The sequence below is a fragment of the Diabrotica undecimpunctata genome, chromosome 1 (assembly GCF_040954645.1).
Source record: "Diabrotica undecimpunctata isolate CICGRU chromosome 1, icDiaUnde3, whole genome shotgun sequence".
NCBI lineage: Eukaryota > Metazoa > Arthropoda > Insecta > Coleoptera > Chrysomelidae > Diabrotica > Diabrotica undecimpunctata.
The window spans coordinates 76385560-76402318 of NC_092803.1; the positions used below are offsets into that span (position 1 = coordinate 76385560).

Here is a 16759-nt window from a genome sequence, read left to right on the forward strand (position 1 = left end):
AAAATTGGGTTTTACTATTTCTTTTATAAGCAAAACTAATTAAATTTTGAGATTTTAAAGATGCTCTCAGATTTTTTTAAGAAAGTAGTGTACAGTTATGCTCATAATATCAGTTGGTTCTCATGGGGAAATTATAACAATTTTAACTTAATTACGCCTAGAACTATTTTATTAAGGAAGGGAGAACTTTCAAGTATTGCGTACTTCCACAAGGAATCTAAGTTCCTGTAGTTGGCTGTATACCATATATAACAAAAAAATTTATTAAAAATCCTTTATAAAAGGTATATAATTTAAGAACCCAATCGGGCTATATCACAAAACGTTTTCGGAATCCATATTCCATCATCAGTGCACCTAAAAAGTATATAACCACTTAATTAAAAAGAAGGTGAGATTTAAATTTTGACTAAGGTTAATACAAAATGTGGTTAATACTTACTAGATGGGTATACATGTATTGAGCCACTAAATATGTGGGTAAAAACCCGTTAAAAATTGTTTTTTAAATTTGGTTTACATTATAGGGTGATACATTCTATGATGTTAAAGTTACCAGTGGATTTGATAACATGGCGACGTATAACTCCACCTGAAGTTGCTGGTCCTGAGACGATGTGTCTACGAGGACCTGATGAAAGCAACTGATTGAAATAACAATCTTGACAAGTTAGGACGGAAGTCCGAACAAAGCAGTCAGTGTAACTTTATGTGTTAGTCCAATTAATTGATAGATAATTTATATTTGTATTATGTTATGGATGTGACTAACAAAAAATTTTTATTGCACATTCTATTTTAACTACGATTTTTTTCGTTGTCTCTAATATTTTTCTAAACTTTATATTCTTTTTTAGTTTTCTTATAAAACAGTTATTAATTTTCGCAAACATAAAAACATAAAAAATTTTTCATTCGACATTTAAACTGTTTTATGCTTTTGAAGCCCAAGTTCAAAAAAAATTCGGCTCTATTCTATATAATTATCATTTAGTCTAATTTTAGACATATTAAGTAAGGAGCAAAAACTATTTTACATATCATTTACTGAACATGATCTATATACAAAACATTAATTTTATTAATTATACGAGTATATAATTAAAAACGCTGAACCTATCTACGTTACCTACTTCCAGTCTAATAATTATTATTAACTCTTCATTTTGTTTCAGACAGCCGTTCTAACTGTGATTCTGCTTCCCATAAGAGTGTCAATAATATGTTTCTTCGTAATAGTCGGATGGATCTTCGCTTACATTGGTCTATGGGGACTGACCGAAGAAGAGTTACGACAGAAACCGTTAGACGGTTGGAGAAAGTAAGCAAATACCCCGTTTTGTTAAATCTTTATTTTATAATCCTACCGCTTTGAGTGCGTATGGCTGTAAATACTTTAAAATCATATTAACAATAACCAGTGGCGTAACATAAAAAGGAAGAATTTTTAAAAATTTAGTGTTGGTTACATTATAGTGAGTTTATTTCAGCAGCAGTTTGTTATAGTTTGAAAACTTTGTGTTTTGTATATAAGATAAACTATTTTTTGGCTTTTTGAAACTTGTCATTTCTCGAACAATTATCGTATTGTGCTCACTACATATTTTTTTAAAGGAATAATTTTGATTATTTTATAATTTAAACAAATACATAAAATATGTTACTTTGCTACCTTATCGAACAAATGGTTTAACAAAGAAACAGTAGAATCAGAGCATACAGCAATGGTGACCAAGTGGGACGAATGCCAGATAATTAAAGGAGCAGTTTTTTAGTACATGTACATGTAAATATACATGTATACAAACAATTAACTACCGATTCTTTAAAAACAATACATTTGTTAAAATTTCAATTCAATAAATACGATGTCATTTAATACTTTAACATGTAAAAACAGAAAATTCTGTACAAAATTAGTAATTACTAGACTCATTGAAAAGTTTCAAGAACGGGAATAAATTATTGTTAAAAAAATCCACACGGAAAATGAAATTCCTGTAGTTGGCTGTATACCATAAATCATAAAAAATTTTATTTAAAAAATCCTTTATAAAAGGTATATATATTCTAAAAATACCGTTTCGGGTCACATTAGAGAACGTTATCGGACTAATAAGTACATCATCAGTGCAGTTACTAGGTATACATAAGTGAAACCACTAAATATGTTGGAAAAAACCGTTTAAATGATGTGAACTGTGATGATGTTTTAAATAGATTTTATTCATAGAGGCAAAACTCTCAGGGGTTGCTAACCTGAGACAAGGTCTCTCTATGGGTCCTCGATAGCAACTAAAAAAAAGTCTGTATTCTGAGTTTACTATATATATATATATATATATATATATATATATATATATATATATTAAATGGCCAAATATATGGCATAGGAGGACAAATTCGTTAAACTTCCCGTGCTCGAATAGGTATCAATAAAATGTTATGAATCATTTCGGCCCATCTGACTATCTCCTAAAACTTGACCACAGCAGTGGTTAGCGTAAAATTTAAAATAATTTATCGAAATTAGTCTATACAGCATCATTGGTTACGGTGTTATAGTGATACGTAATTTTTTTAACCAGGTCTGTTCTCACATTTTTTTATCCAGTTAGTCCTAAAAGTTTTTTGTTACTATTCTAACGCTTCGAACACAATTGCATTTGCGTTCCAAAAAATTAATGCCATCGTATTCTTGGATAATTTCGATCTGTCACTTTTTTCGGAACTAAACAACAATCAGGTTCAACGCAGTCCACTCTGTAAAGTGTTACCATAGTTTAGAATAATGGTAAATTTAAGCTTCAACTATAATTACAAATTCACGTACAAAACAGTGATTCTTAAAAAAAAGACCAAAAAGCACCTTCTTATTAAGAAAGTCTTACTCTAAGGTATTTTCATCTTCAGTTAACGAATAGGCCTCATTCGAGTCAATATATTGTAGTACAGAGTTGAAAATGATGTTCCCGTTCAACTGAGTTTCCCATAACTACAAAAATTTCACGTTTGGCCAATTCTCTATCATCCATAATCTTGAAGGTCTAGAGCAAGGATAATCTCTATTAAAACACCGCAACTACCTTCATTACCTTGAAATCAGCGCTTACTTGCCGTTTGTTAATTGCTTGCTAACCTTTGACGTGGACGAGAATTTAGAAATTGCAGTTGCCAGTGGACGTATAACTATTTCTGACAAAATTACGCGGTGTTTGAATGTATAGGTATTATATAAGGATAAGCCGTTAACAAAGAGGAGAGTGGCATTCTGTGTTACTCATATATGCTAAAGGAGGAGCATAATCACCCATTATATCATTTTGTAATTAATTTCAATAGGTTTAGAAATGAACAACATGATGTTTACTTTTTCCATTTTAATACACTATGATGTGATCCGCTATTGCCAACACGTGGAATATGGTGGATGCAGTTGTTTAGTCGATTAACTGTTATTAATTTTCACCTCTTATGTCTCACTTAAGTAGAGATTTGAAATTAGTTGGGGTTTCTATTCATCTTTACCAATTTTTCTTAATCTCTATATTAAAAGATCATGTTTGACATTACTGAAGATACCCTGATCGACGATGAAACATATAAAAACATTTTACCGCTGATTGTAGCATTTTTGACCCAGAATTTAAAGGACATCAGAGCTTTTCTGGTCCCTAAACTTTTAATGAAACCGAATTGGTATTCACCACTCATCTCTTTACGTCTGTCAGTTATCCTGCCGTTAATTATGGGAAAAAATGTCTTTAAAACTATGTTAATGTTATAGTACTAGGGATAATATTGTTCTCACTCTCATTCGGCTTTAACAGGTTTTTGATGCAGATTTGTTGTTGATTTTCTAACAGTATACAATGGAAGTTGAAGTCAGGGATAATGGAATCCACTAACTAGATAACAAATAGTTTTTTGTAAGTATTTTTTACTCCATGTTACGTCTACTTCTGTAGTTTGCAAATTAAGACTGAAATGAGACGCAATGGGCTTGCTGTAATGCGTGTGTATAAATTTGTTTTTACTAGTGGAGCATAGGTGTGGCTCCGAGAACTTGAATATTAGCCTAAAATTTTAAAAATAATGTCATACGGTGATATAAAATATGAGGTGATCTATTTTAAACAAAAAAAGGTAATGTTAGGGGCGAGTTTTGTATCACCCTGCGCTCCAAATCGAACTAACTGAAAAGGTAATGAACCGTGATCATTTTACGATAAACCCTCACAGTCCTTTGTGTTTATTCATGTAAGGTGTTTAATAATTAAAACTGTCGCATGAAATCTACGATATATTTAAAAGCACCTTGTAGGATAGCTATAAAATACCGAAATGGAAAATGAGACGAATTCAAATTTCAAATAATATACATGATGTGTCTTTAAAAAAGTAACACTTTAACAACATTTTAATTTATGCTAATTTTTTGAAGATTAGTCCATGGCGTTTCTGTCTTTTGAAGATATCAAACGTCGAAATGACTACTCTGTAAAAAAATAAACTCATAATTTCACAGTCGAGTTAAAACGCATTTTAATTTATTATTAAGACAACAAAATTTGCAGAAGTAGAAACAGTCCAAAAACTTCCCAATAGGTAAAATTTTGTCTTCTTTCTTTCTTGTTTATTTGTTACGCCACTGGTTATTCAGTTATTTGGTGAGTGAACTATAATTAATAAATGTAAATAGTTGGTTAAAAAAATGGCTACAGCTTTTTAATTTTAAATTAAATATTCGGATCACTGAAAATTATTTGATGTATTTATATCAACTGACCCACTAGTGCTAAGATACTTATACTATCCCGCACATCGATCTTGATAAACCTAGATTAAGTGTAAATAAATTGAATTGATTAGTTTTATTAAGATTGTAACCGTTATTTTGAATGTTAATATGAAAAAGTGAAAGCCTGTCTTTTGGCACTGGTAAATTCGGTTCTCTAATAACCCCTGTTTGTTTCATTTACCTAACGGAATTAATACACATTGCTTTATTCTTTGACTATTCTATTTTGTTGTAAATTCTTGTACATAGTTACATATGAGTACTTCAACATGTATTTATTATGTATTACTCAGAGAATAGTGATCTTTTAAAATTAAATGAAGACGTATCGATCTTTAACGAATTGAACTGTTTAGTTCAATATTGAATACTTAATTATTAAAAAGAAGTTACTAATAGGGAAACTAACCAAAAAAGTATTGGAACACCAACTATGGGGTATCTAGTCTTTAAATAAGTTAAAAGTTTTAGATGTTTGTGAGCTGTAAGCTTAAAAAACAAATGAAAGGCGTTAAGTTAAACAAATGAAACTGGCAGTAAAGAGCTAGGAGTGTCGTTTATAGTGGACAAGACAATAAAATTCCGTATATTAGACTCTCAGCCGTTAAGTGAAAGAGCGTGTTAAGTACGAATTAAATAGGTTCTTTAATATTACAATCAGCATTCACTCTCCTACCGAAGAAAAGGACCTAGAAGAAAAAGAAATATTTTATGAACTTCTAGAAACATCAAACAAGAATCTGTACAAAAAAAGATATAAATTAGTAATCGGGGACATGAATGCTTTAGATTGGAAAAGAAACCGAATAAATAGGACCAACAAGTAAGCATAGCCTCCAAAATACAACAAAAAAAATGGAAGCCTAGTAATGGACTTCGCTGCTAGTAACGGAATGATCATAAGCTCAACCTTTTTCCCTAAATGAGACATTCATAAGTCAACATGGTTCTTAAATACCGGATAGTCAAGCAACCACTATGGTCATAGATATAAAAGCAGCACCATACATAATGGATGTGAGAGCTATGAGGTGAGCCTTTTTACGGTTCGGATTACTTTCTATTACAAATAAAATTTAGGTGCCGCATAAACAGATAGAAGAATAACGAACACCCAAATACCGAAAAATTAATACCTGGAATATCCGGAAATAGAAAAACAAATAGAGAACTTCTAAAATATAGAAGAGTGTATAGAGTAAAATAAAAGAGAGAATATAGAGTAAAATAAGAGAAAAGTGGAATTCATGGGGTGGACTTAGTCCAGGAGTGGATGAAAACGTGCCGAAAAAAAAAAAGAGAAATACTTAAGGTCCATATAAAAACCTGAAAACCTCCTTTGTAGGAATGAAAAATGGCAAATTATCAGTAATTATGCAACAATAAAAGTGGGCTGGAAAAACTATTTTAAGGGTCTACAAACAGCGTAAATACAAAAAACACAGCCCTTGCAATAGCGGATTTGAAAACAACACAAGATTATAACCAAAATAATAAATTAATAAACCCACCCAGAATACCGAAACTAATGCAAGCCATTAAAGCACTGAAGAAAAATAGGGCCTTAGGTGTTAATAACATACCAGCTAAAATTCTCAAAATTAGATATACACAATAATGATAGGATGGAAAATAGCCATTCTATGTCCAATCCACAAGAAGGGAGACAAACTTAGCTGTAAAAACTATATCAGAGGCATATCCTTACTCTCTGTAAGCTATGAGGAGTTCACATCGGTCATAAACAAGAGATTGAGTTACTTCACAAAGCAAATCATAAGCGAATACCAGGCCGCATTCAGACCAAGACGGTCTACTGTTGAACAATTATTCAACACAAAGCAAGAGTTAGCTAAAGTCTGGGAGCACGATATGTCTACCAAATCTTTGTAGATTTTTGACAAGCCTATGATAACATAAACAGAGAAAAAATATATTTAATTATGCGAGAATTTGTTACACCAAGAAAATTAGTAAAATTATTTAAAGCCATCATGACTCACATAAAAGTACAAATATGAGTCCAAAACGAACTGACGAACCCCTTGCAGACAACTATAGGACTTAAACAGGGAGGTAAGATGCTCCGATCTCTTGAATGTATATATGGCGTATGTTATAAGAAAAATGTCTATTAACCCAAAAAAATATATTGTTTTTTAAGTCTAAACAGATTGTGATGTACGCAGACGATGTAAATTTAATGGGTCCAACTGTAAGACACATTACAGTACTATATGTCGAACCTCCTAAATTCCAAAGAAATAGGTCTAGACATCAACGTAGATAAAACTAAAACCCTACTATAAACAAGGAAACATCGAACCTTGCAAAATTTTGTCAAACAGTTGTAAAACAGCTCATATATGTGGGCGTACCTACAGATAACAAAAGACAGCAGTGAAAAGAAGAAAATATGGAGAAGTTACGGATGCTAGCAGAGCATGCTTCTCTCTGTCGCAGGTGTTTGGATCCAAAGAAATCCATAGAGAAGTAAATTTTTAAATATAAAAAACCATCATATGACCAATAGCTACTAATGGCGCAAAAACGTGGGATCATGACAGAAAAAAACCATAAACCGTATTATTACTTCTGGAAGAAAGATATTGAGAATGATATTGGGATCCATTTGCGACAATGGTACGTGGAGAATAAGGTTCAACCACAAGAACAATATTACAAAGATCCCTCTATAGCAAATTGTGAAAAATATAAAGATTTGGATGGACAGGTCACTTTATAAGAATAGATAATCCCAGAACATCCAGTAGTATTCTGTGTGGAAGGACGAGGTGAATAGACGAACTAAGAACCCACAAGGAAACTAAGTTCCTGTAGTTGGCTGTATACCATATATTAAAAAATTTTCAATAAAATCCTTTATAAAAAGGTATATAAAAACTCAGTCGGACTATGTTAAATAGACAAAACGTTTTCGGAATAAGTATTCCATCATCAGTGTCAGGTTAATACATGAATGTAGCCACTAAATATGGGGGTAAAAACCCTTTAAAAATTACTAAATGAAATTTAGTTTACATTATGTCTTCATTACATCTTAAAATTAAGATGGTGAAGTTACCATTGGATTGGTAACATGGCGAAATACATCGCCATTACAACTAAGAACCAATCCTAGGGAGATATTGAAGGTGAATAACTGGATCAGAGCAGCTGAGGAAAGGGAGGCTTGGGGGCGGATGCTGGGGAGGCCAGGGCCTGACTTATGCTGTAACGCCGCCATTTGAGAAAGGAGAGTATTGTGTTTCAAATATTAAAAACCTTACTGCAACAGATGAATCATCATTATTCCGTATGCTTTTATCTTTCGCCGGACAGCTACCCTAATAGAATTTCCTATTAATCCTGCCCACATTCTTCTCCTAATCATCTTAGAATTACTTCAAAACTGAGTATCTGACGTTCTCATAGAATTTACTTTCAAGTTTTATTTGTTCATCACTTGGTTCCATCCATTTTGTATACCCTTCCCGATCCTATTCAATCTTTACTTTCCCATTTCTGTATAATTTTTAGATATCTCCCAGATATTTAAAATTCTTTTTTCAAAATTACTTTCTATTTTTGATATTTTTTTGTCATTTCAGGCTTTAGACCTTTTTTCTCAAGAATCTGCTTCTATTCTTCCAGATTTTATATTTTTCCAGATTCAGCTTATATTAAAATTAGATGTTTTACAATTTATGCCACGCCAAAATAATGCGTTTAGAATTTCCTTATAAACACATTCAACATCAATACAAACAAAGTAACGAATCCTTACTTACATATCTATCAGGAACTCCGTTCGACTTGAGTGCTTACTCTAAAATCTCTCGAGGTCAAGATATTCCATCATTTTCATCATCTTATGGTCAATTGATACCATACGAACTTTTGTTTCTTAATTCCTATATTTTTCGTTCGCCGCATTAGAAATAACGTTGCATCTATTGTTAACCTCCCTAACATCCTCTCTTTAAATCTTACGTTATTATAACCTTATGCATTCTCGCAGTAAAAGAGTGAACACACTTAACATCTTTCGAAAGAAAGACGAAAATGGGAGAATCAGTGATATCATAAAAATATAGAAGCGCACGAATAAACCATGAAATGCAAAAATACGTAAAAAATGAGACCCTGAGTCAAAGAAATAAAGCACAAAAAAAAAACGCTATATGATTAGATTAGGAAGCGTGAAAATAAAGATCTAATGAGCGATATATGACTTATGACAGTCAGATAAAAGATCAAAAACTAAAGATAAAACTGAACTGTTTGAAGAGGACAAAATTCGGAAAATACAAATATGAAAAAGAATTGAAATAAGAAGGATTTTATAAATATACTTACTGTTTAAAAAGCAATTATAAGCTAGAGATTCGGCTTTAACGATAGTGTACGTGTACAATCTGTACATATGTAACATTTGCGCTGAGTAAACACAAATAGAAAAGAACAAACACGTACTGAAAAGATCGGATAAAAAATTAGAAAGTCTAAATTATAACCTAAATACGTACAGAACACTATCGACTGAAAAGTTACTTGAAACACTTACACTCATCGAAAGATCGTGAATACGTACTTCTGAATGAAATAATATAAGAAGTATAATCCGGTCAATTTAGACACAAAAATAGTGACCAAATAAAAAAAATTCTCGGAAAACCAAATATTGGTGGAAAGCTGCGGTTTACCATTAAAAATAAAGTTTTAAAAATCCTCATCCTTTAAACCAAAGTTGTAGATCTTAAAATTCTCTACAAAACTAGTCTTTATGATTTTTTCCTAAGAGTTTCCATTCCTGAGATATCGCGATTCTAAGAGTCACATTATACGTGATATGCACATAAGCCACGTATATACATATCAGCACTTAAGACAAGTATAAAGACCTTTTTGGGTCTCTTTTATATAATATTATACTATTCTGAAAACATTTATTCAATAGATAATCAGTCCCTAACTGAATCTCCTCTACACACGTGACCTTAAAAACATCTGGCTATTCTATTGTATGTAGATCTCGTTCGTATACCTGTTTCGGTTAGTGCTAAAGGTTCAGTTCAAGTGAATATACCTACTTATTACAAGTGTCTACCATTTAGGTTATTAGGTTATTTTATAGCTATCAATCTTTAGGTCTCAGTTTTGCTTTATTTGCAATAAATTTTTAAGTGAAGATAAAAAAGTTGTGGTTGATTGTAGAATGCCAAATTTAATCGAGGCTAGTGTCGCGAGAGGTGATAAGTTTAATGAGTATTTAAGAGTTCAAAAATCCTTTACAATACAAGTGGATTGCAGAAAATCATACACCTGGAAAATTTCAGTCGCTGCAGTGAAAAGACAACATGAGGAGGTACAGGCTAGTACCTCAAAAATAAGTCCACCTAGTACTAAAACGCGAATAAGTGAATCAAATTTTTGTTTAAAAAATACTGTTTATGTTGTGACAATGAAGCGGGTTACTCTGTTCTCCAGTGTATACCCATTGCCAAGGTTCAGTCTTGCTCAAATGTCCAGTTGAGTACAATATAGGAAGATTCACGTGATTTTAATGAAGAGACCAATGACTCAGCCATATTTGTATAATTTAAGAACATCCAGCAAGAAGAAGAAATCGAAGACGAGTTGACTGTTAAACTAGACCTTCAAGAGTATGAATTTGATTAAAATATCTAAAGAAATCAAAACAATAGTTAACCCAATAATCAATAGCAATATCAATAATCAATATCACTAAGGTAATATCTAGAACTTGACGGGTATTGTTCCCTTAAATTATTCTAAAATTGTCATGACAGTTATAGTCCATTTCCATCATATTGAAAGCACATTATGTATGCAAATCCCTAAACTGTTGATACGGGTGACTCAATGAAAAATAGATATTTGTCAACAAGTTTACAGAAGTATATAGGAAAACAATTTTAAATTGAGTATGACCACCAGGTATAAAGGTTGAAGCATAATAGAATACAATAGTTTTGAGGGTTACTAATCCCTAAATAAAGTTGCCAGTGTCGGAGTGATGAAGATTAACAGGTACTAATGAATTTGCAAGCAATGTAAGATGTTTATTTTATTGGTTATATATAAAATAATTTGTGGCCGTAGTAGGGGCCGATTTGTAAAAAAATGAATATAATTTTAATCAAATTCCATTTCAGATTCACTGCTTTCTTCAGAATCTAAGGAGTCTTCAACTTCAATGTTAATTATTACCGGTTCCAGCATTGCATCAGTCATATTATCCAAATTCCACATTTTACTTTCTTCCTTGTGAGCATCACTAACAGCATTTTTCCAATTTTCTGGAGTTACTTTTGATAAGGAATGTTCTAATAATTGTTGTAAGTTTTCTAATTTAAAAGTTTTGTTGTTGCGTCTGACTTCACCATTTACTTGAGACCATATATTTTCTATCGGATTCAGATCACAGTGGTATGGGGGTAAACGTAAAATAATTACATCACGGTTTAATGCCATTTCAGTAGATAGACTACCTGTGTCTGGGGCCATCCCCTAAATCGCATCCCCTAAAATCGCAACCCCCGGTTGCAAATGCCGAACGGCTTAACGTAGGATGACGTACGAGGGCTCGTTGGAAAGGGGATGAAAAATGGGGTTGAACGCAGTATGTGCCGTGCGCATCGGAGCATGCCAAAAGGTCATTACGTCATATCTTTGGTTCTATTGGTCCGATCGGGGCGTACGAGGGCTCGTTGGAACGGGGAGGAGACGGGGACACAAAAAACAAAGATGGCAGCATTGCCAAATGGGCGCTAGAATGTATCTTTGTTGCTATTGGCATGATTTTGACGTATGAGGTGTCAAATGAAAGCGTAGGTGACACACAGAAGCCATGTCAACGATCAGTATGAACATTCTTCTTCTTCTTGTCCATACAGTGCCTAATAGAACGTGACATCCGACGTAGAACGCGACATTCGACGTAGAACGTGACATCCGACGTAGAACGTGACATTCGACGCAGGACGTGACATTCGACGTAGAACGTGACATTTGACGTAGAACGTGAAATGCCACGTGACATTCAACGCAGGACGTGACATTCGACGCAGAACGTGAAATGTCACGTGACATTCGACGCAGGACGTGACATTCGACGCAGAACGTGAAATGTCACGTGACATTAGACGTAGAACGTGACAGCTATGTGACATTCAACGCAGAACGTGACATCCGACGTAGAACGTGACATTCGACGCAGGACGTGACATTCGACGCAGAACGTGAAATGTCACGCGACATTCGATGTAGAACGTGACAGTTATGTGACATTCAACGCAGGACGTGACATTCAACGCAGAACGTGACATCCGACGTAGAACGTGACATTCGACGCAGGACGTGACATTCGACGCAGAACGTGAAATGTCACGCGACATTCGATGTAGAACGTGACAGTTATGTGACATTCAACGCAGGACGTGACATTCGATGCAGAACGTGAAATGTCACGTGACATTCGACGTAGAACGTGACAGTTATGTGACATTCAACGCAGGACGTGACATTCGACGCAGAACGTGGCAGTTATGTGTTAGTCAAGATGTTGCTAGACATAAAATGTGACATTCTACATAGGACATAGTTAGTAGTAGTATGAATCCCATCGAGTACATACATAGAGTAATAGAATTTCAAAGAAAACTTGATCGGTTAAAGATCGACATTAAATCATATGAGGATTTTAAACATATTACAAGACAATTAGATAACCTGCATTTTGACAACAAAACGTGGAAACCCGAAGAGTTGAATCTACAGCAGCAGCAGCAGCAAGACATCTGGGCCTGTAGAAAACTGCCACCAGCTACATATCCATTAAGACGTATTCAACCAATACCATGTTTGTCAGCAACAACAACAACAACACCACGGGTGTCAGCAGCAACAACACAACCAGCGAATATATGAAAAGTGAAATAGATAATGTCTTTACAATGTCCTGTGTAATATTAGCATCTGTATTTATCTTAATTTTAAAAATTATTTTTGAAATTGTAAGAAGAAAATTTGAATCTTCATGTAATATAAAACTCAATCAATAAAGATGTTTTAAATAAAAAAAAAAAAGCGTTTAATTTCTAATATATTTATTTATACATATACAAAAATTACAATGGTATTATGTTATTGGCAAACCAGTGACGTAGACGATCCACATTTCTTTCGGTGCATGAAAATAATCCAGCGGCATGACATGGGTTTGCAGTAGGGCCAACGTTTCCAGTAGCACGAGGCGTACCATCAAACTTGCAAACATCAATAATAATGGGAAAAACTCCAAAAACGTGACGTTTCTTATCCAAATATTCTGCTTTTTGTTCTCCTCGAACGTAGATGTAATCTGCTGCATACAACAACTTGGTTTCTAGTATTTCATTGATTTTGGACAATTCTACTTGCCCATCAGAGTATCGAATTCCAAGCAGTTTTTTCTCCACGTATGAGGCAGTCTTCTTATCGCCATTACTTAGCGCATTAAATGGTTTCTGAGGCAAAAAGATGTAATGACTTCGTTTAAAACCTATTTCAATGGTAAGTTCTTTGGGAACAAACCATCCGTCCACATCGAATCCCTGAATGTCTACGAATGCTACTCTCATGATGACTGCTCGTTCACTACTGACAATTTATGCATCTAATTTAGACTTTTTACAATTTCGGTGAGAGGGAAGTACTCCATTACACAATCATGAATTATAATGCAATAAGCCTTGGTATTTTCGGGAAAACCATTATTCGCTTCAATATCAAGTTTTACGTCAACAGTGGATGCTTTCATGCTTTCTTCTTGTTTCGAACAATCGATGACAAACAATGCGTGATTCTTGAAAGCTGAGAAATCGAGTAGAGGTCGCTTTTGTTGGGAATGTATGTAGCTAGGATAAAATTCGGTATAGTTGAAATAGGCCTCATTGTAGTCAGTTTTGCTAAAGTCCAACTGCATTCGCTCGTTTGGCCAATATTCACCATTTAAAGATAATCTGATACTTTGAATATCGACATTGTCAAATAAGGTGGGATCAGCTGAATTCTTGTCACGTTTGTTGGTTTGAAAGAAAACAATGACATAACGGGGTCTTTCCACTGCATTGCTAGTTTTTACAGCCCAAACTTCACGTCTAGCGCCTTTGGTAAGTGCTGGTAATTCATGCAATTCCCACTTTCTAAACGGAATAACTATAGGTTGATCTTGTTGAATGGATTTCATAAGTTCCAATTTAATATCATCATTGGGAAATATGTGCTTGACTCTGAGCTCAATATTGGTAATGTTAATCTTAACAGTAGTAACTTGGCCTTGAGTTTTTTCTTTGACAATTATGCAATCGTTGTCGTTTCGAGCTCGAACTAGTCTTATTGTTTGACGGCCACACGTAATCAAAGGATAATCATTGAAAATGTTGAACACATGCTTAAGAGGCATCTGTATGTTGAATGAATGATCAGCAGCGTGTAGAATTGGATCCCTAGGGTAATTCCAGCCTGCCATTGCCATATGACCGGAATCTTCTTGAGTATAACATGTCATAGCACGTACAGCGCTTACGATACCAGGATCCCGCACTGTTTCCATCTCCCTTGCGCTTTCGCTGTACGTACACGAATCGAAAAGAAAAGCACCAACATTATTTGCTAGTTTAACGTCACCAGTTCCGTTAATTGTGAGCGATCCTTTAATGCATAACAAGGTTTCGCTCATTGCAAAGAACGAGTCGACTTGATTGATGCTAAATTCCACAATGTCATTGCAATTGAATGATTTGATGAATGGTGCATATGTTCGGTATTCGGCTTTTCGAATCGATTCGTCAAACATCGGCTTACGATAAATATCAAATATTGGAGGCATTATGCTGTTTGAACGTGATCGTTTTCCATACATAGTTGTCATCTTTTCAGTTTAAAACCAAGTGATTGCAAAAATAATTTGTTTGCAAACGTAAGATGTTGCCGCTTAGATGAAGACGTAAGATGTTGCCGCTTAGACGGTTGCTCAACTAATGGTGTACTATGAGCAGTAGATTGCCTTATTAATAATCCCATTTCCCTCTTGATCTAAGTTCCAGCACCAATGTGCTCTGTTCTCCTCTAAAGTTTACAGGTCGTCCTTCTTGATCGACAGCCAACACTGTGATATTGGTGATTTCTCGTTGCGGTACAACAGGTAAATACAACAAATTGTGTGGAGTTTCGTCAATTGCGTACCCAGGATTTGATTGTATGACAAATTCGTAGATCGTGTGAGCAGGTCTGTTACCATCGAAGGCTCCGGTACTAATGTTGCATTCAAAGCGTATGCTAGATACTTTAATAATCCTAACAGGTCGATCTGAAGAATGCGTCTGTCCTGGATTTAGTAGTGCAGGAGAAAATCCCAATACTGTACCAAGACTGTCAGGTTGCTTAAACGAAATCTTATATTTGCTGAAAATTTGACACTGCAACGTGTTATGGTTAGGTTTTAGACTAAATATCGTTTCGGGTTTAAGCACATTATCAGCACCCAATTTCTGTTGTATGTATTCTTCAATATCGGCAATTTCATAACATCCATCGGGGATATCAAATTGTTGCAATTTGTTTTTGTCATTGTAGTAATAAAACTTGTTATTTTCAATGTTTGGTATACTGTTGTAGGAATGGAAAAATCGAAGAGCTATCTCATAATCTTTGTTCGGATCCAACACGATCGGTGTGGGAGGTTGAAATGAGAATATGTAATTGGTGCTGTCTACTCTCAACAACTGCGACATGATGACTGACTCACGTCAATGTATTAATAGGTTATTATATTAGAAAAAAACAACAATATTTACTTTAATAGTTTTACTTGTTCCAAAGCAAGTTTACAAAAATAACATGAAGCTTGAGAATCAGGTGGGCCATCCCAGTGAGTCCTCCAATCCGGTCTGTTATAATGTACGAAGCAAGGAAGTAGTATCTGTAGGTTAAATTCTCTTCGATATTCTTCAGGCAATTTATGCCATATTTGTAACAATTCGTAAGGTCGTACAGTTCGTTTAATATAATCTAGCGGTATGTATTTTAGTTCTTCTTCACTGAATTCTGTAAAACATTTTTTGTAAAACATATGGCCCATAAGCAGTTCTGTACTTTTAGTAGGCTCCATTATATAAAAACTTTAAGCATAAATGTCCACAAATAATTTGATTGTATGTTTGATACTGATGGTTATTATAGGAAATGTTGGCACGTGCACCACCCAGATACTTAACAAGTTCTTTGGTCGGCTTCAAATTACCAAATGAATCGAAATACTCTATGTTGTTGTTTATCTTTCTGTATGCTACCCAATGTGTTCCGTTATGTGTGGACACATCCAAGTTTACTATTGCACATTCTCGTTGTCGAGGACCGTCTCTAGGCAGAGCGTCATTCATGAAAACACCTCGAAAATGTGGTATTTTAAGGATCTTCTTCGCATAATGTGCAATCTCCACATCATATAGCGGACGATTGGGTAGCTTTATTGGAAGTTTTTTTTCAAATATAAGCCGAATCCACCTCTGGGTTTCTTACGTAGGTACAGACCCGAACCGATGTGTTCCATTGCCCTGTTATGGCGAATATCCTCTTCCAATTTCTTTTGAGCATTCTTAGCGTCGACTACTGTCTTCGCCACCCCAGCTGCACCCCCCGCTAAAGCCCCCAAAGCGGAAAGGCCTGCAAATAGAGGTATGAGGGGTAGAAAACCTCCGGATTTTAGTGGTAGCACTCGTGGAACATCAACTTCTTTACGACCGCCAAGTCCTTTGATTATGGATTTTGCTATTCGTACAGCCGTCAAAGCAGTATCTGTTAACGATGCTCCTCTTTTCATGGACTTTGCAATTTTTGGGACAACATCTCGATTGAAAGAGTAACGTCCTCGTCTTCCACGACGACGAGAGC

General features: G+C 34.5%; 1 protein-coding gene across 2 annotated transcripts in view; it reads left to right on the forward strand.

Annotated features, from left to right (window-relative positions):
• Positions 1–16759, forward strand: part of LPCAT (lysophosphatidylcholine acyltransferase) — a 222438-nt gene that overhangs the window by 92112 nt on the left and 113567 nt on the right. For both annotated transcript variants that reach the window (XM_072544453.1, XM_072544451.1), the window contains exon 2: positions 1176–1321. In XM_072544453.1, coding sequence (XP_072400554.1) covers positions 1176–1321 — 146 coding nt within the window. The remainder of the gene's footprint in view (positions 1–1175; positions 1322–16759) is intronic.